Source organism: Capricornis sumatraensis, chromosome 1 (assembly GCF_032405125.1).
Source record: "Capricornis sumatraensis isolate serow.1 chromosome 1, serow.2, whole genome shotgun sequence".
In the NCBI taxonomy this organism is placed as follows: Eukaryota; Metazoa; Chordata; class Mammalia; order Artiodactyla; family Bovidae; genus Capricornis; species Capricornis sumatraensis.
The window spans coordinates 224,422,856-224,445,800 of record NC_091069.1 but is presented as its reverse complement, the minus strand read 5'-3'; the positions used below and the strand labels follow the sequence as shown (position 1 = coordinate 224,445,800).

Genomic DNA, 22,945 nt, shown 5'->3' with positions numbered 1-22,945 from the left:
GTCCCTGGGTGGGGAAGATCCCCTGGAGGATGAAATGGCAACCCACTCCGGTATTCTTGCTTGGAGAATCCCATGGGCAGAGGAGCCTGGAGGGCTACAATCCATGGGGTCACAAAGAGTTGGGACACAACTGAAGTGACTTAGCTCACAATATGCAGGTTAAAGCACACAGGCCCTGCTTATACACATTGTCCTACTGTGCATATGTAAATAATTCAAAGTGGTTTCTTTGGAGCAGTTTTCTTTTTCATGAAAATCAAATGTTCAAGAAAAATATTAAGCTTTGTATTAACTGGGAAAGTACGGGAAGAGATTCAGTACATTTTTAGAAATTTGAACGTTTTGTATGTTTGTCTGCTTTGTCCTTATTTTCTGGCTTCTCAGAGTCTCCACTGCTGTTCTGATCTAAACCACTAGATTGCCTCCCACCAGCATGACCACCAGTGCCACAGTCTCCTAACTGGTCTCCCACTTCCTTCTTATCCCGCTATGGGCTTTTCCTCACTTAGTGCTTAGCAATCTTTTTTTCCCTTTAAGTTGGTGGTGGCATATGCCCTGTTCTAAACACTCTAATAGCTTCCTGCTGCAACCGAAATTCTAATGCTTCACTTTGGCCTACAAGGCCCCTGTCACCAGGACCCTGCCCATCTCTAACATCACTTCCTACCAACTCCCCTTCTCTTCCCTTACTGGCCTTCCTGACATCTCTATCCTTCCAATACCCCATCAGGCACAAATCAAATGATTGGTGAAGAGTGTTCAGAGAAATAAGAATTAGGGAGGCAAAGCTAGACAGGGCTCTGCCAGGTATTGTCCAGATCCACTTGGACAAGGCTTATCAGACCTCATTGTAGAGATGGAGGCAAGCTGGACTGGTATCATCCGAAATCTACTGCATAGAACTAACTCTTGTTTCTGATTACAGGCTCACCACAGCATCTGTTCCTGTCTGTTGGCTTCCCATGGAATTCTCCTGAATGAGAAAGATGGTCTTCCCAGAACATGGGAGTTTCTAGGGCCCTATGACAGTTAGAGTCTAACTAACTAGAGTTATACATGAATGCATTGGTGTTTTGGTTCATATATCAATTTATTTTGAAATTCATTAGTGTAAGCCAGCAACTCTGAATTTGATCAGTTTTCCTGATTTGGGGAGAAAAGCCTCTCCTGTGTCGCCTAACTGGCCTTTGCTTTCATCCTTAATACCCATGTTGTTGGAACTAGAGCACTCTTGTTGCTGAGACTAGTTGATTCTGCCTCCTAAACGATTTTTTCACTATCTATCTGTTCTCCTAGACCCACCTCTGCTACATAAGCCTAGCTCAGGCTGCCAGTGTCGTTTGCCTGTCTGCCTCTATTCCTCATACTGGAGCCAGAGCCAACATTCTAAAATGCAGATTGCATCATGGTCTTTCTCTACCTTCCATGTCTTCCCACCATTCAAAAGATAAAGTCCAAATTCCTTCACATTCCTACAGGAGCCTTCATGAGCTGGCCTCTTCTAACCTTTCCAGCCTCTGGCCACTAGCTTCCTCTTATTCTATAATCTACTATGTGAACTTCTTTCAGTTTTTTAAATCTATTCTCACCCCTGGGTTTTTGTACATGTGGTTCCATCTGTTTTGAAAGTGTTAGTTAATCGATCGTGTCTGATTCTTTGCTACCCTGTGGACTGTAGCCCTCAAGGCTCCTCTGTCCATGGGATTTCCCAGGCATGAATACTGGAGTGGGTAAGCCATTCCCTTCTCCAGGAGATCTTCCCAACTGAGGGATCAAACCCAGGGCTCCTGTATTGCAGGCAGATTCTTTACTATCTGAGCCACCAGGAAAGCCCTCATTGGAACGTTTTAATCCTTTTCCCAATCATTTACCTGAGTATCAGCCCTTCAAGTTCCTTTTTAAGGATGCTTTGTCTGCTCCTGTAACTCTAGTTGTCCCTACTATGCATTCCTATATCTTCTTGCACAATGCCCATGTCATCATACTTTTCAGGCTGAATGGTAACAGCAGTGACACCTAACATTTATATCCTCCTTACCATGTGCCAGGCTGACCTCTAAGTTCCTTATGATATTAGCTCAGTTAATCTCTAAAGTAGTTCTGTAAGATAGGTGCTATTATTATTCCCATTTTACAGAAGAAGAAACTGAGGATAACTACTTGCTCAAGTGTACACAATTAAACACTGAGGGTGTAGTACCCTAAGTAAATGGGTACTGAAGTTTGTACCCTTGAACATTTTGCAATTCTGTTCTTCCAAGAATTGGTTACTTGTTTTGTGTTTCTTCTACTGGACTGTAAGCTTGCTAAAGGCAGGAACCATATCTTGTTTATTGCTCATAGTACATAGTAAATGCTCAATAGGTGTTTGTTGATTGGGTGGATGAATTGCAAAAGGAGTTTTTCAGTCTTATTATTTATATTCTCTGAGCTCTTAGATTTTATTTAAAGATTAAGTGGAAATGGTTAAGTACATGAGCACTGGAGTAAGCTGTTGGGATCCAAAATTTAGTTGGGCCCTTTGCTAGCTGTGTGATGTTGGGGAGATTTCCTAAATCAGTTTCCTTACCTGTAAAATAAGATAAAGAATAATATTTTATGGGTAATCTCATAGAAATGTTCTAAGTATAAAATAAGGTAATAAGTAAAACACAATGTCTGCTACGAAATATTCAACAAATACGCACTGTTGAAAGCGATGAAATGGTTCTTTGCATTCAGAGCATGAAAAGAGAGCATTATAATTATCCCCAAAGAGAAATTAATTTAAACTATTTGAATGTCTTAGAAAATTTCAAAAGCTGACTTTCCAGTCTGTCACCTCACACCTTCCTGGTGTGTGTGGGGGCATCTGTAAATTATGATTAAATCACCACAAGGGGGCACTGTTCAAAATACCACTGCATTAAAACCTAGAAGGTAGTTCATGCACCTGGGAAGCTACTGGCTGCAGAGATAGGTTAAAATGTCCACCTGCTTCTCTGAGCCTACCCTCCTCCACTGCCCCAGCAGCACAGGCAACACTTCATGTGTGGCAAAAGTTTGAAGGTGAAGGTGAAGTCGCTCAGTCGTGTCCGACTCTTCGCCATCCGGTGGACTGTAACCTACTAGGCTTCTCCGTCCATGGGATTCTCCAGGCAAGAATACTGGAGTGGATTGCCATCTCCTTCTCCAGGGGATCTTCCCAACCCAGGGATCAAACCCGGGTCTCCCGCATTGGAGGCAGACGCTTTAACCTCTTAAGTGTGCATTAAATGTAATTTGATAAGTTATATGATAGCTTAGGAAGAGACCACGGATATTTTCAGCCAATCAATTAGCAATCAGTGGTTTTTAGAACAATTGAATATAAGAGTGGCAAGGCACTTATTATTCTGGTAGCCTTTAAAAAGTGCTGTTAAAAGTCTAACATCCAAACCAAATTGAAGTTTCCCATTTAGATTGTTAGTATAAGGAAAGCCTTCCTGAATTGCAGTTCATCACCAAAGGCTCTCAGCCCTGGTGACATCCTTGCTGTCTTATTCCAGAATATATTGCAATAAAAATGTCTAAGGGGAACTTTCGTGGAACAACACCCCAGCTAAAGAGGTCCTATGAGAGTTTAGGAAAAATTGATTAGTTTAGCATTTGCTTTAACTCGTACTTGAGGACTGGTCCTTCATTTGATAAATAGCGTTGGACTTGAAGTTTTTGTCCAAGGAGACAACCCATCAGAAACTCCTTCCATCCGTCCCAGACATCCAAGCGAAGTGTTGTGCCTGTGGGTAAAGAGAGGTGGAGATGGTTAGAGTCACCAGATTTTGGTGATCAAAAAACATCTAATGATAGCTTTCTCCAAACTGGCCTGAACTAGGTGCCAAATGAAAAGTAGCCTTTGAATAAGGAGACAGGGATGCCTAAAAGTGAGAGAGAAAGAGAGATGCTGTCTTTAGCTTAGGCCTACATTAGTTTGGAAAAACTTTTTAACTTCTGTATACTTGCATTTTCTCATCTGCACAGTGTAAAGCATACAATGATGGACTTCTTTCTGCAGCTATCTTAAAGTAGTCCTGTGGACGCTGATTCCTTGCTGATCTATACATCACCATGTAAATGTAAGCTGTTGTGTTGAAAGAGAAACTCAATGGTGGCAGGACACATGGACTTCTTGGGCCTTTAGCTTATGTTGTGGGCTATGGGTGAAGACGAACAATCCTTGCATTGTCGCCTTCACAAAACAGGAGCCATTCTGCATTATGAACATAATTGCATTGCAGCTGGAGGACTTATCACTTGTTCCACAAAAGCCTGCCTGCTCCTGGCTTTCTGACTACATTCCCTTTGTCCTTCAGGCTGGTGTTTCCCAGGAATCTTTCCTCAGGCTTCTGCTCTTACTGTGTTCCCTCAGGATAAAACCCAGTCTTGGGAACTTTCTTGAAAGTCCAGAGGTTTAAACTCCACGCTTCCACTGCAGGGGGCATGGGTTTGATCCCTAATTGGGAAACTAAGATCCCGTGGCTGGAGTCCAAACTCCAGCCAGGCCCCTGCTCCAGCTGCAGATTCCTCCTTCCGGGGACATCACCAGCCAAAGGATCATGCTAGAACCCTACTGTTGTGAAAGACAACCTTTGCAGTGCGACCAGAAAGAGAAAAAAACAAAAACGGGCTCCTCCCCATCTGACCCACTCAGACCTTGCTCCTTCAGCCTGCCTCCCTCACTCTGTTCTGGCCATTCTGACCATTCACCTGTTCTTCAGATACATGAAGTCCACTCCCATCTGAGGATCGAAAGACCTACAATTTCTTTTGCTTCAAAGGGGCTTTATCCAGGTCCACAGGGCAGTGTCCTTGTTACTCAGCTTTGCCTTCAACATTGTATCCTCACAGAGGACCATCTCAGTCACCGTGGCTAAAGCAATTTCTGCCACAACCCACCCTCCCCGAAACCCCTTATGCTGTGACCTTACTTTTACTTCTTCATAGTCCCAATCATCAGTTCTTGAAATCATTTTACTAGTTTGGACATTTTTTTTCATGGCCTACTAAAGAGGAAGATCCTTTAGGACTCACCACACCACCTGCCACTTGCTGAGTGTTCACAGATGGTCCTCTGTGAGGATACAAGTGCCCACTCCAAGTTTGTTGGCTGACTGACAGGCCACCTCAGTGCCACTGATGGCATCGTTGATCACCCCTGTGCCCTCACCCCTGAGTCTGCAAACTCCAGGCAGGCCCCCAGCTGCAGATTGCTTCTGCCAGGGACATCACCAGCCAAGGGATCATGCTGGAACCTACTCTTGTGAAAGACACCCTTTCCCCCCCCAACCTGCTTTTCCTCCTGTCCCGTGTCTCAGTTTGTGTTACCACCATCTTCCTTCCTTGCTGCCTGAACTGGAAACCTGGGAATTGTTCTCCATCCCTTCCTTTCTCTCACGCCCCCAACATCTATACAATCACTTGTTTTTCTTTAGTCACTCAGTCGTGTCCAGCTGTTTGCGACCCCATAGACTGTAGCCCACCATGCTCGTCTGTCCATGGGATTCTGCAGGCAAGAATACTGTAATGGGCTGCCATTTCCTTTTCCAGGGGATCTCCCTGACCCAGGGATTGAAGCTGTGTGTCCTGCCTGGCAGGCAGATTCTTTACCGCTGAGCCACCTGGGAAGCTCATACAATCACTAAGACCTGACAGTTTTACTCTTATTTTTTCACCTCCATCTCAACCAGCTCTGTCCTATTTCAGGCCTAGATAATCTCTCACCTAAATCTACCTTGAAAGCTCCCCACAAGCTCCCCATCTTTATTCAATTCTCTGCTCAGATGTCATCTCCTGCTCTAGCCAACCATCTACAATAACCTCTCCCCACCTTACCATACCACTCTCTATTCCCTTCTGCTTTCTTTTATAGTTCTTCATTCTATTTAAAATTGGATATTTTTCTGCTGGATGATGCATGCCTTCCCCACTGAAAAGCGAGCTTCAAGACAGTAGGAATCTTGTTACTTAAAAAAAAAAAAAAAAAAAAAGACTTTTATTTATTTGGCTTTGGTCGTAGTTGTAGCATGCAAGATCTTTAGATGTGGCGTGTAGAATCTAGTCCCATGACCAGGGATCGAACCTGTGCCCCCTGCATTGGGTCTTAGCCACTGGACCACCAGGGAAGTCCCTGGAAACTTGCCACTCTAGCTCACAAGTCTGCGCTTGTTTTCCCGAAAGGTGCCTGGCTCATGGTGGATGATCAGTAAATACTTGTTGAATGAAGTTCTGACCCACAGCTCAAACACGTTCTGGCCATGTACTGCCCTCCTAACCCTTAGTAGCTCAGTAGACTGGCCTGTGTTTCTCTCTGTACCCCAGGCTGTTTCTGGATTTGTGGCTTCTTTTGATATCCCTTCTTTTAAATTCTTCTGATTCTCCCACTTTTCTCTGAATAGTTTACGATGCAATCCTGGCATCACCTCCTCCAGGAAGCCCTCTTTGACTGCACCATCCTCTTACTTCTCCAAATAGGATGAATGACTGTTCAGCTGGTTACCATAGAATACTTGGAAACTCTTTTGTCATTGAACATACATTTTTGCTTTGGAATTGCCAGTTGACAAACACTAAAAGAGAACTCTTTGAGCCCAAGCATTATGTTTCATCCAGTCTATGGGCTGTATTTTAATTATGCTCTTGGGTTGCAAGGAGACCCTCAAGAAAATGGGGCTTATTATATCGAGATAATGACAACATCTTGATTTCTAAGGATCCAAGACACCTCTCAAAATGGGCCATCTCTCCCATGGGTCCCAGGATCTCTCTCTCATGCCCTCTAGGTCTCTTTGGGTGCTCTCCTTTCTCCACTGACAGGCTGCCCTGCTTACTCCCGGAGTTTCTGTCCTATCACAACTTTGGCATGCATGCCACATGGATTTGCTGTAACCCAACCTTACTTCTTGACACTTCATTTTTCACCCCTACTGATAACCAATTTTGTCTCTCTACATTTCCCAGTTTGAATTCACAAGAATGATAGTTAGTAATAATAATAGTAATATATTGAATATGAATAGCTAATAGTCACCGAATGGTTATTATATGTTCTAAGTACATGAATAACTTCATAATTTAAAATTCACAACAACCTTAAGTTATGGGTTGTATTATTTTCTCCATTTGACAGCTGAGGAAACTGAGGCACTGTAAGATGAAGTAACCCCCAGGTTTTACATAACCAGTAAGTAGTGGAACCAGGTGTTGGACTTGGACAATCTGGCTCGTGGGCCCTTGTTCCTGTCCTCTATGTTATGTTTGTCTCCAAGAGAGACTCTAATTGCCTCAGCCAGGAGAGCTGAGGTCACTGGACAGCAGATGGATTGATTGCTTTTGACTTAATATGATGGCCCCAGAAGTTGCATGCCAAAGTGATGATGAGACAGTGTGTGACTAGGCTCATCCACACATATCCTCAGGCTCAGACAGGTTCACCGTAAATACTTGTAGGTGAGAAAGAAGGAAGGTAGAATATTCATAACAGCAGTAGCCTTAGAGTCACAAAAGGCTGAAGATAAGAAGATCCCCCAGGGCTTCCCTGGTGGTCCAGAGGTATAGAATTTGCAGGGGACATGGGTTCAATCTCTGATCAGGGAACTAAGATCCCACAAGCCTCAGGCCGTCTCCTCTCTGCAACTAGAGAAAGCCCTCTCAAAGACCCAGCACAGCCAAAAACAAAAACAAAAAAAAAGATCCTAAAAGACCAGCCCATGGAGAATTGTCTGAATTACTCAGTGAGCTGGGAGTAGAATTTGGCTTGGAATTCATATCTCTAGGATTCTTTTGAATGCTTAGAAAGCCTCCTTTTTTTGTTACCTTTCTTCTCTTTCTTTCCTTTTTGCTTCTCTGCTCTTGCCCTTCGTGCCTCCACTTCACAGGTAGACACCCACACGAGTACATGTTCTTCCTGCTGATCCCTCTCATGTGGTTTTGTTGTTTGTTTTGGTTTTGACCCCTCCCTTTTACAGAATGGGTATTTTTTATGCCCCCTTCTGATGCCTATGTCAGAAGCTTTTTCTCTATCTCCTTTATACTTTAATAAAACTTTATTACACAAAAGCTCTGAGTGATCAAGCCTCGTCTCTGGCCCCGGATTGAATTCTCCTCCTCCAGGGGCTAAAAATCCCGGCATTGTGATCCAACAGCAACCTTTCATCTTGGGGGCTCATCCGGGATCCTTCAGGACAAGGTGAGGATGCTTGGAGCTCTAGCTCTTTGTTCTCTTAGCAAACACGTTTTCTGCTGTGCTTGGACTTCCCTGGTGGCTCAGACGGTAAAGTGTCTGCCTACAATGCGGGAGACCCGGGTTCGTTCCCTGGGTCGGGAAGATCTCCTGGAGAAGGAAATGGCAACCCACTCCAGTACTCTTGCCTGGAAAATTCCATGGACGGAGGAGCCTCGTAGGCTACAGTCCATGGGGTCGCAAAAAGTCAGACACGACTGAGCAACTTCGTTTTATAGAATGTTACAATCTGTAGTCTTGAAGTGGGGCTCTTCTTCCCTTACTCTTGGCTCTAGGATTTCTTGACCTTGGCCTCGTTGTCCTTTGTGGGTTGATTCCTAGTTGATGGCGTGTTTACTCACGGAGCCTGATCTGCATTAATACCCTCAAAGCTCCTAGCCTACCTTAACCCTCACAAGTCTGGCCTCAGCTAGGAGAACTCACTCTCTTGCTGGAGAATTATGGAATTATTCTGTAGAGATTGAGTAGCAGTTCTACAAATACACTCTAGAAATGCCTTAATAAACATTTTCCAAAACATAGATTATCCCCGACATAATAGATTTGTTTTTCTAAAGCTTCTTGCTGTATTTAAACTTTCTTGTAAAATATTTGAGGACTTTCCTGACAGTCCAGTGGTTAAGACTTCATCTTCCAACACAGAGAGTATAGGTTTGATCCCTGGTCAGGGAGCTAAGATTCCACATACATTGTGGCCAAAACATAAAAATCAGCAGCAATATGGTAACAAATTCAATAAAGACTTTAAAAATGGTCCACATCAAGAGAAAATCTTAAAATAAAATATTGAATTTCTATGACTAGCACTAGAAACAAGAGATTTTAAACACTGTACCAAGTATATTGATATCATCTCCCAACTAAAGTGACTTATTATGTTTTTAATTTATGAAAATCTCTCACACATGAGCATTGAAAAGCTTTAGCTTAGCACTCTACCCTAGGCTCCTTGGTCCTCCACAGTGAGGCCACATAGTCTCCATTTGAATGACTGGAACAGTCTGAATTTCAGTAGCAGAGGATGTGTTAAGATGGCAGGCCAGCAGCTCAGAAGTTTGGTGGAAAGTTGCTCTTCCTATTCATCCTGATCAGATGTTGTCCTGTTTTAATAACTTGCTTTATTCCTCCAGGAATAAGAGACCAAGCCCCCATCTTATGCCTCAGAGCACAAGTCTCAGTATCCTACTCTACCTTTGGGGTTTCAGAACTGAGATCCCACCTCTGTTCTCTGAGCTCAGAACCTGGAGAATTCTTATTCTGAATCCTAGTCTCTGGGGTTAGATTTCTCTTACATGTTGACAGAGGCTCCAGTGTCAGCAACCAGCTTGCCTCATTTCCTACCTTTTATGTCATTCATTCATTGATTCCTGGTGGCTCAGCAGTAAAGAATCTGCCTGCAACGCAGGGGACATGGGTTGGCTCTCTGGGTGGGGAAGATACCCTAGAGAAGGAAATGACAACCCACTCCAGTATTCTTGCCTGGGAAATTCCATGGACAGAGGAGCCTGGCAGGCTATAGTCCGTGGGGTCTCAAAGAGTCCTACAGGACTTGACAACTAAATACCAAACAACAAAACAAAATAAATTCCTGGTGCTGATTCACCTACCGGGCCCCTGCTGAATCTCCCTAAGGTTCACCTTCTGTCTTCTTCCATCTTACCAATTGTTAATCCAGACTTACCTGCCTATTCCAGGACCCTCACCAGCAGAGTATTTTACGTGAACAAATGTTACAGGTGTTTTAACTATTAATTTCAGTTTTTTGTAGTAAAGCAGTTCTAATTTCTCAAAGATCAAAGGTGACAATGGATGGTTTTTCTCTTAATGCTTAACTTTGGAATTTCTAGTAAATTTCTAGGCGAGTTAGTAAGCACCATTTAGTAGATAATCCTTCCATCCAAATTGAGCTGTAATGCCTCCTTTGTTAAACATTAAATTCCTTCATAAGCTTAGGAATTCTGTTAGAAAATAGCAACTTATTTTTAAAGAGCTATGTTGCTCCAGAAAGTACAACTAAAATTTATAACTAAAAGTAAAACTAATGAGGCTTAAACTTAAGGACTCTTCCTACATGAACTGTCTAATTTTTTACTCTTAATTTTTTAAAGTGGGTTCCCCAAATTGTATATATTTACAAAACCTGGATCCACCCACTCTCTACTTCCAAACCCATCTACCATGCCTCAGCTATTCAGGAAAGCAAGGGCAAGCAACAGTGCCCGTTCTAGGGAAGGTCTCCATCCTCTCCCTGTGTGGTCCCTATATCCCAAGTTCCTGGATTCCTCATGCATACTCTGGGGACAGTATTTGCCTGTCTGATTTGGGCTTTTTCTTTCTGAACGTGGAAACCATGTCTCTGGCTTGGGTTTCCCTTAATGGAAATCAAAACAGAACACTGATCAGAACTTTAAGAGGACAAATAAAATAGGTATCAGTAAAGACACTGGGTTGACAGTAAAAGTTGTTGGAAAGAGCTCCACCCTGAATGTGAGATGACTATTCATTACCCATATGACCTTGAACAAGGTCACTTAACTTCTCTGAGCCTCAGTTTTCTCATATATAAAAGGAATTAAAATGGCACAGTAGGTCTCTGCTGCTGCTACTGCTAAGTTGCTTCAGTCGTGTCCGACTCTGTGCGACCCCATAGACGGCAGCCCACCAGGCTCCCCCGTCCCTGGGATTCTCCAGGCAAGAACACTGGAGTGGGTTGCCATTTCCTTCTCTAGACAGTAGGTCTCTAAGTGGCCTAAAGTCCGGCTGAGGGGCACTGGGGCCCACCTAGATTTTGCAGCCTGAGCTGACAGGACCCTTTTCTTGGAATAGTCGCTCAGATGTGATATGCTCAGTCTGGGCCATGAATACATGCCATGAGGTGTTCACAGTGCGAAGTACCAAATGGCATCATTCTGTCCTGTATAGGTTGATTCAAGAAAAGGTGTATGTGTGTGTGTGTGTGTGTGTGCGCATGTTTTTGTCTATTGGACCTATATAATGTGTCGCTAAACCTGAAGTCATAAAATTAGAAAATCACAAACATTAGGAAATGTTTAGCTTTGATCAGTGTTTGATAAGTTAATTCTCAGACATTCTATCACCAAAAGAGCCCTTTATCCCTGTAATCTTTGTAATGCCTGCAACCTTTCTGTCTCCATCCGGTTTATTGAAATTGCTCTCTCTGAGCTCACCAATGACCTTTAAGCCAGATCAAAAGGTTTTTAATCACACACTGTCTTTGGTCTTTTACCAGCATCCAGCAAACAGTCTCTTCATCATCTGTGACAATGCAGAATCCCTGTTCTGCTTCCGACTCTGACAGCTTTCTGTATCATTTGCTGACTCCTGTCTACTTACGTCAACTTCAGCACCTCCTTCTTTGAGGATCATTTTAAAGTGTGTTATCCTTGACATACCCCAAGCAAGTAATTTAAGCATATAGAATCTTTTTGTTTTCTTTGAATCTATAAAAAATTATGGGTTGGGGGAATTCCCCGGTGGTCCCATGATTAGGATTCCATAATTCCATTGCAGGTGGCACAGGTTTGATCCTTTGTGGGGAAGTAAGATCCTGATGCCACATGGTGCAACCAAAAAAAAAAAAAATAGAGGTTGAACCAGGCCATTTCTGAATTCTCTTCAGTCTCTAAAGTGTCTCATCATGACCTGAGCAGCACAAGCCTGAAGAAAAGTCACCCTGGTTTTCTCACTTATCTTTTGTCATTTCATTAAATAACTAGGTCATCAGCTGCTTGAAGACAAATGCCACTTGTGTAGCATAGTGTGTGCATGCTCAGTCATGTCCGACTCTTTGCAACCCCATGGACTGTAGCCTTTCAGGCTCCTCTGTCCACAGGGATCTTCAGGCAAGAATACTGGAGAGGGTTGCCATGCCCTCCTCCAGGGGATCTTCCCGACCCAGGGACTGAACCTGCATTTCCTGCATCTCCTGCATTGCAGGCAGATTCTTTACTGCTGAGCCACTGGGGAAGCTCTTGAGACTGTGAGAAGGTTCTTATTTATAGTCTACAGACCCAGACAACAAAGAGGGTTTTTTTTTTTTTTTTTCTTTTTGCTGTGCTGGGTCTTCAGTGTGGCGTGCAGGCTTCTCTAGTTGCAGTGAGCAGGCTTATTTAGTTGCCCCAAAGCATGTGGGGCTCTTAGTTCCTTGCACAGGAATGGAACCCGTGTCCCTGCATTGGAAGGTTTATTCTTTATCTCCACCACGGAGACCCCTCAAAGAAGGGGGGTAATTTACATAAATTTGATAATTTACATCCACACTGCACCTATAGAGGTTTTAGTTTAGAAACAACCCCCCTCCTGTGGTGCATCTGGTATCAAAGAACCTGAGTGCCGAGTAGTAGGTGCTATCACACATCATGGGGGTACCGAGGTCTGTCTGGTAGTCCCTGAGCAGGTTGCAGTCATACATCTCCAGTCCCTCTGGGGTCCGAAGACAGAAGACACTCACGGGGAAGCCACATCTCAGAGCTATCAGTGTTCTCAGATCAGACACTTTTTTACCAAGAAGGGAAATGCCCTCCATGATGGCCATGGTCTCTTGGGTCACAGCGTTGAACACACAGAGAGTGGGCTTATCTTCCTCCTAAGGGAAGAGAAAAGGAGAGAACTCAAGAATACGTCTTATCTGGGGGTTGGGACGAGGGACAAACATCTTGGAGTGTTGCCCTCACTGCCTCTAGCTCCTACAGCATGGGTACTAAGGTTGCAAGCAAGACCCAGTGAGGTGCCTTGACTTCTGGTCTGAGTCTCACGCTTCTGTCTGAAGATATTTGTGAGCCCTGATGGAGTAGGATATAGCAACTCACTCCAGTATTCTTGCCTGGAGAATCCCATGGATAGAGGAGCCCAGTCCATGGGGTCACAAAGAAGCGACTTAGCATGGCTTTGAGAAAAGTGAAGGAGACTTGGCAGGGCTTTGAGTCCCTTCTTACTTCTTATCTATGGGCCCAGATACCCAGGAGGAGTGGTGATCATATATACCCATGCTCTGCTTCTGGAGGTGTTCGTTTAGTAACAGTTCCTCCATCATGATGTACTTTAATAAGGAAATACTGTGGATTCTAAACCTCAGCCAATTAAAAAACTCTTTCTAGGAGGTTGTCTGTGGGGAGTGGGACTGAGCTCAGGGTAGGAGTAGAATTTTGCTTATCATTTTATGCTCTTCCTCTTTTGTATGGTTTGACTTTTTTTTTTTTTTAAATAACTGCATGTATTTACTTTTACTGTTTTAAAAAGGGAAGTACTCGAGAAGATCCCCTGGAGAAGGAAATGGCAACCCACTCCAGTATTCTTGCCAGGAAAATCCCATGAATGGAGGAGCCTGGCAGGCTACATACCATGGGGTCGAAAAGAGTCCGATATGACTAAGTGACTTCACTTTCACTTTTCACTAAATAAAAGTGACAAAAGTTTCCTTTGCTCTTTTTGTTTTGGAATCTAAGATGGAACTCAGATATCCGAGAGTTAAGAAGGAATGTTCAGGAGAATGTTAATCTGTTAAGACAGTTAAATCAATCAGACCAGAACTAAAAAAACGTAGCAAAAGGGGCCAATGCGGAAAGGGCAGGAAGGAAAGGTTACTAAAATTTCTAAAATTTTCCGCTTTACAACCACAACAACAAAAGAGAAACTGGCTTTACTTTCTCTTTAGCGGATTCAGGAAGATCTTGTTTTTCTTTAGCGTGATGCTGCCACAGCAGATGTCAGCTCACGGAGCTGCCACCCAGGGTCCCAGTAACTGGTTTCACAGGGTCTTGAGCAAAACTGAGAAGCTGGCCTGGCCTCCAGGTTCCTCAAGTGACTGCTCCAGCCAGCCACTGCTCCCTTGCCCAACTCCTGCTCCCCTCCCGCTTCTTCCTATCAGAATTGTCTTGGGTTTCTGCAGGAACCCCTCCCTGCTTTGGGGTCTGTAATACATGAAATTCGTTGTGCACCTCCCGGATAATACATTGCCACAATGTGAGCAACACGCAGATATCTTTGAAAGAGCCTTTAAGGAGTAGTGTTATTGATGATCGCTTAAGCTGTGGCGCTCTTATCTGAGGTCCATTTCGGGGACTCACATCACTGGGAGCAGTTGAGCTCTCTTCTGCTGAGCTAATCTGCAGGCAGAGCTGCTCATTGAATTTTAAGTGCTTAGAACCATTTTCCTCAACAGCTCCTCATAAACGCCCTCAGAAAACATGGAAAGGACATAGGAGTCACCCTTTGTCTTTCATCACACTCCTGTTTTCCTATAGCTCCATTAAAGCTCCTAATCCATATGATATTTATAGCCAGGAAGAAATTCCTATGAAATCTGAATAAAAAGATAGTGAGGAAGAGAGAAAAATTATATTTTATGTAATAGTTATTTCTTATTTCTTTTATGATTACTCTGATTTCCCTAAAGTTAGCCCTTGATCTGGGTTTTAATTTATATTTAGAATTAAATGCAGAATGTACAAACAAAACAGCAAAGCCCCAAATCACCCTTAATAACTAACTGCTATTTGATGTTAGAAAAATAAGTTTAAAAGGTATTTTTCAGAATATGAATAAATATTTGCCTCCTTCATTCTAACCTGGGGTATGTTGGAAACTCTTGCTTGAGTTTTGTTCATTGTTGTCACCCAGTGCCTAGAATAGTACCCAGTACAGAGTGGACTGTCCATAAATATGTACTGAATAAATAAGTCATAACACATCTGGACCACAGTTCTCATTGCACTATTTTAACTCTGTATTTTCACCATTTTATAAGCTTTGTTTTTGTGGGAAACCCATTTTAAGTTCACTAACCCATTTTAGTGAAGGATAGGGAAACCTGGTGTGCTGTAGTCCCTAGGGTCACAAAGAACTGGACATGACTTCATTGGAAGGACTCCAATACTTTGGCCACCTCATGCGAAGAGTTGACTCATTGGAAAAGACCCTGATGCTGGGAGGGATTGGGGGCAGGAGGAGAAGGGGACGACAGAGGATGAGATGGCTGGATGACATCACCAACTTGATGGACATGAGTTTGAGTGAACTCCAGGAGTTGGTGATGGACAGGGAGGCCTGGCGTCCTGCAATTCGTGGGGTCACAAAGAGTCGGACACGACTGAGCGACTGAACTGAACTGAACTGAACTGGCAACTGAACATTTTAAGTTCTACTGTGGCATACCAATTGATGATGCTTCTTCCTATTGGTTTTACAGAGAAGGAGCAGGTAACCATTGATTAACAGCAACTTGCTGACTTATCTATTTATAAAAAAGGCATTTATCTATATGATATCCCTCCCTGAATGTTCTGAACATTGAAACACTGGTAGTTATACCCAAGAAAGTCAGATACTGTTAAATAAGCAATTCCATAAACTAACCATTATTGACAAATGTAAAATTAGGTTTTCTACTTTATAAGCAAACCGAGGCACCATGGTGAGAGATACATACAAAGTGTCTTACTTTTCAATAAAGAAAATACATAGATCTATTTCATGCATGCGTGCATGCTCAGTTGCTCAGTTACTCTTTGCAACCATATGGACGGTAGCCCACCAGGTTCCTCTGTCCATGGGATTCTCCAGGCAAGAATACTGGAGTGGGTTGCCATGCCCTCCTCTAGGGGATCTTCCTGACTCAGGAATCAAACCTGTATTGCAGGCAAATTCTTTACTGCTGAGCCACAGGGGAAATTCTCTAAATATAATTCTGCCAGAGAAGGAGAAAATAAAGATCATTAAGAATGTGTGGAACCTGAGTTTTTAACTAAACCCTTCGTGTTGGCCAGTCCTGTGACTTATAATCCTATTCTTCCTGGACTCTCTGGAAAAGTCTTGTACCTCTACATTTGATTCTTGTCATTAGTAGTTTAGAACTTTAGGGAAAGTTTAGAGTTCAGTGCAAAGGCAGCTTGTATCACTGTGATGGATGATGCTTAATTGGCAGAAGTCGTGAAATATTTTTGTAAGTAAAATTATGAACATTGGTTGCTTTGGGGAGAGAAACTGGGGGCCAAAAGAAGGAGAGAGACTTTTTATTGTATATCCTTCTGTAACATTTGAATTGAGCACCATGTGAATGTACTACCTGCCGCTGCTACTGCTGCTAAGTCGCTTCAGTCGCGTCCAACTCTGTGCGACCCCACAGACGGCAGCCCGCCAGGCTCCCTGATCCCTGGGATTCTCCAGGCAAGAACACTGGAGTGGGTTGCCATTTCCTTCTCCAATGCATGAAAGTGAAAAGTGAAAGTGAAGTCGCTCAGTCGTGTCTGACCCTTAGCGACCCCATGGACTGCAGCCTTCCAGGCTCCTCCGTCCATGGGATTTTCCAGGCAAGAGTACTGGAGTGGGGTGTCATTGCCTTCTCCAAAAACACATTATGTATATACATATTTAAAGACATGAAAGACATTTAAGAAATAACATGGAATTTAATCTGCTTAAAAATGTATTATACTACAATTTTCTGAATATTAGAGGGAGAAAAGCAGAAGAAATTGTTTTTATTTCCTTTTCTGATGATTAGGCATCTTTCAAGAACATAAAAACAATACCTCTAAAATAAGAAACAAGAAAAGGATGCCCACTCTTGCCGCTCTTATGCAAGGTATTGGAAGCTCTAGTCAGAGCAATTAAGCAAAAAAAAAAAAAAAAAAAGAGAGAGAGAGAGATGAAAGGCATTCAAATTGGAAAGGAAGATGTAAAGCTGTCACAATTTATGGATGACTTGATTTTATATAGAGAAAAGCCTAAAGACTCTACAAAAAAATCTATTAGAAATAATAAACAAAGTTCGAGAGTACAAAATCAACTTTCAAAAATCTGTTGCAATTCTAGGGACTTCCTTGATGGTCCAGTGGTTGAGAATCCACTTTGCAATTCAGGGGATGCAAGTTCGATCCCTAGTTGGGGAACTAAGATCCCACATGCCTTGGGGCAACTAAGCTCATGTGCCACAATAAGAGAACCCAAACGCCACAGTGAAGATCCCCTGTGCCACAGCTAAAGACCCAATGCAGCCAAATAAGTCAGTTCAATTCAGTTCAGTCGCTCAGTCATGTCTGACTCTTTGCGACCACATAAACTGCAGCACGCCAGGCCTCCCCATTCATCACCAATTCCCGGAGTTTACTCAAACTCATGTCGATTGAGTTGGTGATGCAATCCAACCATCTCATCCTCTGTCATCCCCTTCCCCTCCTGCCCTCAATCTTTCCCAGCATCAGTCTTTTCCAATGAGTCAGCTCTTCACATCAGGTGGCCAAAATATTGGAGTTTCAGCTTCAACATCAGTCCTTCCAATGAATACCCAGAACTGATCTCCTTTAGAATGGGCTGGTTGGATCTCCTTGCAATCCAAGGACTCTCAAGAATCTTCTCCAACACCACAGTTCAAAAGCATCAAAAGCACTCAGCTTTCTTCACAGTCCAACTCTCACATCCATACATGACTACTGGAAAAACCACAGCCTTGACTAGACAGACCTTTGTTGGCAAAGTAATGTCTCTGTGTAATGCCAAATAAGTAAGTAAATATTAAAATGCTACTCTCTCAATTCATCCCACCCTCTCCTTACCCTTCAAGAGGGAGGGGATATATATACACTTATGGCTGATTTATGTTGTTGTATGGCAGAAACCAACAGAACAATTACCATCCAAAGGGGAAAAAAAAAGAACAAAGAAAAGACAAAGAATCTGTTGCATTTCTAAATGCTAACAATGAATTAGCAGAAAGAGAAATTAAGAAAGCAATCCCATTTATAATCACAATGAAAAGGATAAAATACCTAGCAACAAATTTAACCAAGGAGGCGAAAGACTTGTACACTGAAAACTCTAAAACTGTTGAATGAAACTGAAGACAACACAAAGAAATAGAAAGATATTCCATTAGTTCTAAGAATCAATATGATTGGACACCTGAAACTAACACAACATTGTAAATCAACTGTATGCCAATAAAGTTTTTTTAAAAGTTGACTTGTTGTGATAGTATATGGCCTACAAATCCTAAAATATTTACTATCTAACCTTCTGCAAAGAAAAAAAAACAAAACTTTGCCAGTTCTTGTGTTAGATAATTATATCTCAGCAATGTTGAAAATGCTGGCTTGAATATTACCATAGTTTTGTAAGAGAATGTTGTTCTTGCTTCATAATACACACTTAAGTATTTAGAAACAAAGAATCAACATTATGAAAATGTTCATAATAACTAAAACAGTCTACAGAGTCAACGCAATCTCCATCGAGGTCCCAAGCACATTTCTCACAGAACTAGAACAACAACAACAAAAATCCTAAAATTTATATGGAACCACAGAAGATACTGAATAGCCAAAGCAGTTTTGAGACAAAAGAACAAAAAAGTTGAAGATACCACACATTCTGGTTTCAAACTATATTACAAAGCTATATCAATAAAAATGGCATGGTATTGGGAAAAATAGATTCATGGAATAGAATTGAGAGCTCCGAAATAAACCCACACATATATGGACAATTAATTTACATGAAAGGAGCAAAGAATATAAAATGGAAAAAGGATGGTCTCTTCAATAAATGTTGAGAAAACTGGAAAACCACATGCAAAAAAAAGAAGAAAGAAAGAGAAAAGAAAGAAACTAGATCAATATCTCCTACCATGCACAAAAGTCAACTCAGAATAGATTAAAGACTTAAATGTGGGACCTGAAACCATAAAATGTGATAGAAAAGAACACAAGCAGTATGCTCTTTGACATTAGTCTTGGAAATATTTTCCCAGGTATGTCTCCTCAGGCAAGGGGAACAAAAGGAAAACAGTACTATATCAAACTATAGAACTAAAAAGCTTCTGCACAGCACAACAGTAGTTCAAAAAGACATATGTACCCCCTGCCCGTGTTCATTGCAGCATCATTTACCATAGCCAAGATATGGAAACAACCCTAAATGCCCATCAACAAAAGAATGGATAAAGAAGATGTGGTATATATATACATATATTTGTGTGTGGGGGTGTACAATGGAACTACTTGGCCATAAAATGATTAAATCTTGCCATTTACGACAACATGATGGACCCAGAGGATTTTATGTTAAGTAAAATCAGACAGAGAAAGACAAATATCATATGATTTCACTCCATGTGGAAGATAAAAAGCAAACTAGCAACACCAAAAAGATGAACAAATCAAACCAAAGACATAGATACAGTGAACAGAGTAATAGTTAGCAGACAGGAAGAAGTGGAGGTAAAGGGGTATGACAGGGGTAAAGGGGATCAGTGGTACAGAGATGAATGGAAACTAAATTTCTAGTGACAAGCATGCTATAGAGTTTACGGAGTAGAAATATAGTATTGCATGCATTAAAATTATATAATATTATAAACAAATGTTGTGGCAATGAAAATAAACTTTAAAAATACATGAACAAATGCTTATAAGATATTAAAAACACATATAAAAATATAGTCTTTTTATTTACCTAAATGGGGATCAAACAATGTTTATTTTTCTGTGACTTATCTTTACTACATAATAGTAAATATTTTAGAATATTCCTTTTAAAAATAGACTTCCCACTTAGTCTATCAGTAAAATACATGAAAACAAAGAGTTAGCTTTAGCTACCATTAACATTTTCTAAATGCTAAATATGAGAAAATTAGTGCCCCATTTAGCCAAGAATATGTACTTTACTATGTTCCTTGAGGTTGGTGTTTTCATATGGAGTAGAGAACCAGTACTGAATAGTATTTCTACCTTAGAGAACAACTCTTATATTGCTTGTCTCTTTGAGAAGTTGTTAAAAGTTAAGGATCCTTCACCCCAAAAGTCTCCAGGTACATAGTTTTGCATATTTTGCTATTTTAGGATTTTGTTCTTAAAGCCCAGCCATGGATCCCAAATTAAGCACCACTGATTATGGACAGTCTAAGTGGAAAATGCTGTCTCCGTTTGTACATACAGCTAATTCATGAATGGCTGTGCTGATGGATTTGAGTGTAGAAACTGCCCCTTCATTTTTATTGTTACGGAGAATTTCTTCCCTTTCCTCATTCCCATAATCTGTTGTAAACCTGAAGAAGTGACTTAACCTTCTTTCTCTCACATCAGTATTCTAGATCTGCTCCTTGGTCTTGCTTCCATATTGGTTTACGGGTTGCTCTGTGATGACTATTTTGGGGCAGGCAACTTACGGGGAAAGAGGAGGGAAGGGAAAAAAGGAGTTAATGAGGGAACTCTATCCAGTCTCCATGCCTTGTTTGCCTTACTGCATGGATTTTTGCCCAAGACTAGTTTTACAAGTGGAAGAGAGGGGAAGGCAAGAAGAGAAAACCTCTTCCTAAGTTACGAAATCACTTTGGTTGAATTATCCAGAAGTTCATCCAAAATGAGGTAGACATCTTGGACAAATGTTACTCTGTTCATCCATCATACCTTAACAAAGCATTTGAGAGTTGAACAAAATGATATTCCAACATCAGCAAGACTCCAGCTGTCCTTTAGAGCTGCTCCAGCATACGTCAGCTCCAGATACCTCCTGCCTTGTTCATCTTCAGAGAGAGGAATGTGGAAATAATCCTTTAAAATCAATAGCACATTATGAAAACAGCACATCTCTACATTACTAGACCAGCCATGTAATCTCTTTTCTTTTACATTTTCCACTGGGTATTATAAAATTGTTTGGGAGAGAAGGAAGAAGTCTTAGACAGGGGTTTTCAACCTGGAGTCTTTAGATATTCCCAAAAGTTTATGGATAGAATTTAGATGGGAAAAAAGTGTATTTGGTTTTTATTAACTCCAAATAAAATTGGAATTTTCATTATGAATATAGGCAACAAACTAAAGTAGCCGTAATTGCCTGTTCCTATGACTTTGTCATCAATAGAAATCACAGCTATTTTCATATCCCATTATAGTTGCTGCAGATATCTCAAAATATTTATACTGATCTCCTTTGAAACTGTAATAGTTATGAGACACACTGAAAACACTTGCTGTGTTAATAAGGAAACCCACATGTCACCAATTTGTTTTCTAATTTTTGAAAGTTGTATTTCAGTATAACTGGTTTGCTTTTTGTGGATATGCATTTTATTTTATGCATTTAAAAAGGAGTCCATAGGCTTCACCAGACTGCCTAAGGGATCCATGACACATAAAGGTTAAGAGCCTCTATGTTAGAAGATCTAGATTTTAGAGGTCATAGTAATTAATAAATATCATATAACTATGATTCAATAAATGCTCCTCAGCAAGTGGGAATAGATCATCTCCAGTTAAATACCATTTGATGGTCAGTTCCTAAATATTTATCTTAATTTCCCACTTTAGAGTGAGCATTTATAAGAAACTTTTAAGAAAAGTACTGCACCCAAATTATTTCTTATTCTGGCTCCACGATCCTTCATTTAATGGTCAACCTCTCTGAACTGCAGTTATTCCTGGATGCAAAATGAGACTGTAGCCCCAAAGTCCCCTCTGCATCCCAAGTCCTTTGGTTCTTTATAGTTGCTGGCTCAACACACAACCCATTGTCTGATAACTGGCATGTTCTACTTACCCAGCCTAAAGTTAGTGTTTTGTTTTTCTCCTTTTATGAAGAATTGCAATAATACTATCTGGCCAATGCACAGACATATGAATCTTATAAAGAGAAGAGAAGTTAAATTTCCCCCCCACCCCGAGAATTTTCCTGTCTAGCATATTTACAGTTAACATTATCTAACAAGTGATTATGTAAGCAAACAATGATATTTTCAAGTAGTTTTACTTCCCTGTTTGCTGAAAATGTACCCAATAATATCTTTACCCCACATACAGTTTAAGCTTCACTGCGTAGTTAAAATTAAAACACATCTTAGTGGCTCAGGGACAAAATACGTACCTTTATCATCAGCTTGACAGCCTCCACAGTTTCATCTGTTGAAACATCAAACGGTTCAAAAGACCCCTCAAAGGCTACGAAAATTCTCATTTTCTCAAAAGAAGAAGCTTTTCCCCAAAATTCTATTGTATAGCTGGGAGAATCCCAATTCACAATTAAAAATGATGGCCGGGGCCACTGTTACTGTCCAGCCTCAAATGCGAGTTGAGAGAACGTGGAGAGAGCAGTTGTGCAGGGCCACAGTCTCGGGTGACACTGGCAGCAGCTCCAGTGGAGGCAATGTATCTCTGCAGATGGCATTAGTCAACAGCCACCTGTTCCTCTATTACGGAAGCCAGCATGCTTGACAATGGTTGAGGCAAGTGTGAACAGGTGTCAAGCAAGTAACACAAAAATGCCACATGTGAATTATAATTTGTGATGTGACCACCGTCCACTGACCTTTGAATCCATAGTCGCCCAAGTACAACTGATCAAATGACCCTTTGAAAGAGATATTTGATTGGGATGCCTTGGCACAGAGTAAAGCAAAACAAAGTTGATTTTCTTGAATGTGACCATCCTGGAAGCTCTCTGTAAATAACTCTGAGCTGAAGCATTCTGGTTCCCATAACAACTTTGTGTACTTGCTCCCCAGTGGTATTTCTAATCCTGCCACGGGGTACAGAACAATACCCACTTGCACCAGGGAGATGAATGTGTAGGCAAATGACTCTGTGGTTTTCCCTTCTCTGCATAAAGGGAGCTGCCCAATAACAACACAATACAGTTGGTATTTCTTTTAATCCTTGCCCTTATGTTATTTAGAAC

General features: G+C 41.5%; 1 protein-coding gene across 1 annotated transcript in view; it reads right to left on the bottom strand.

The window, feature by feature from the left end:
- ANKUB1 (ankyrin repeat and ubiquitin domain containing 1) overlaps positions 1 to 22,225 on the bottom strand; it is a 31,272-nt gene extending 9,047 nt beyond the window's left edge. The window contains exons 1-4 of the mRNA XM_068988679.1: positions 22,136 to 22,225; positions 20,683 to 20,826; positions 12,647 to 12,863; positions 3,644 to 3,758 (exon numbers count right to left, since the gene is read on the bottom strand). Of these exons, the coding sequence (XP_068844780.1) occupies positions 3,644 to 3,758; positions 12,647 to 12,863; positions 20,683 to 20,826; positions 22,136 to 22,225 (566 nt within the window). The remainder of the gene's footprint in view (positions 1 to 3,643; positions 3,759 to 12,646; positions 12,864 to 20,682; positions 20,827 to 22,135) is intronic.
- Positions 22,226 to 22,945: the final 720 nt, after the last annotated feature.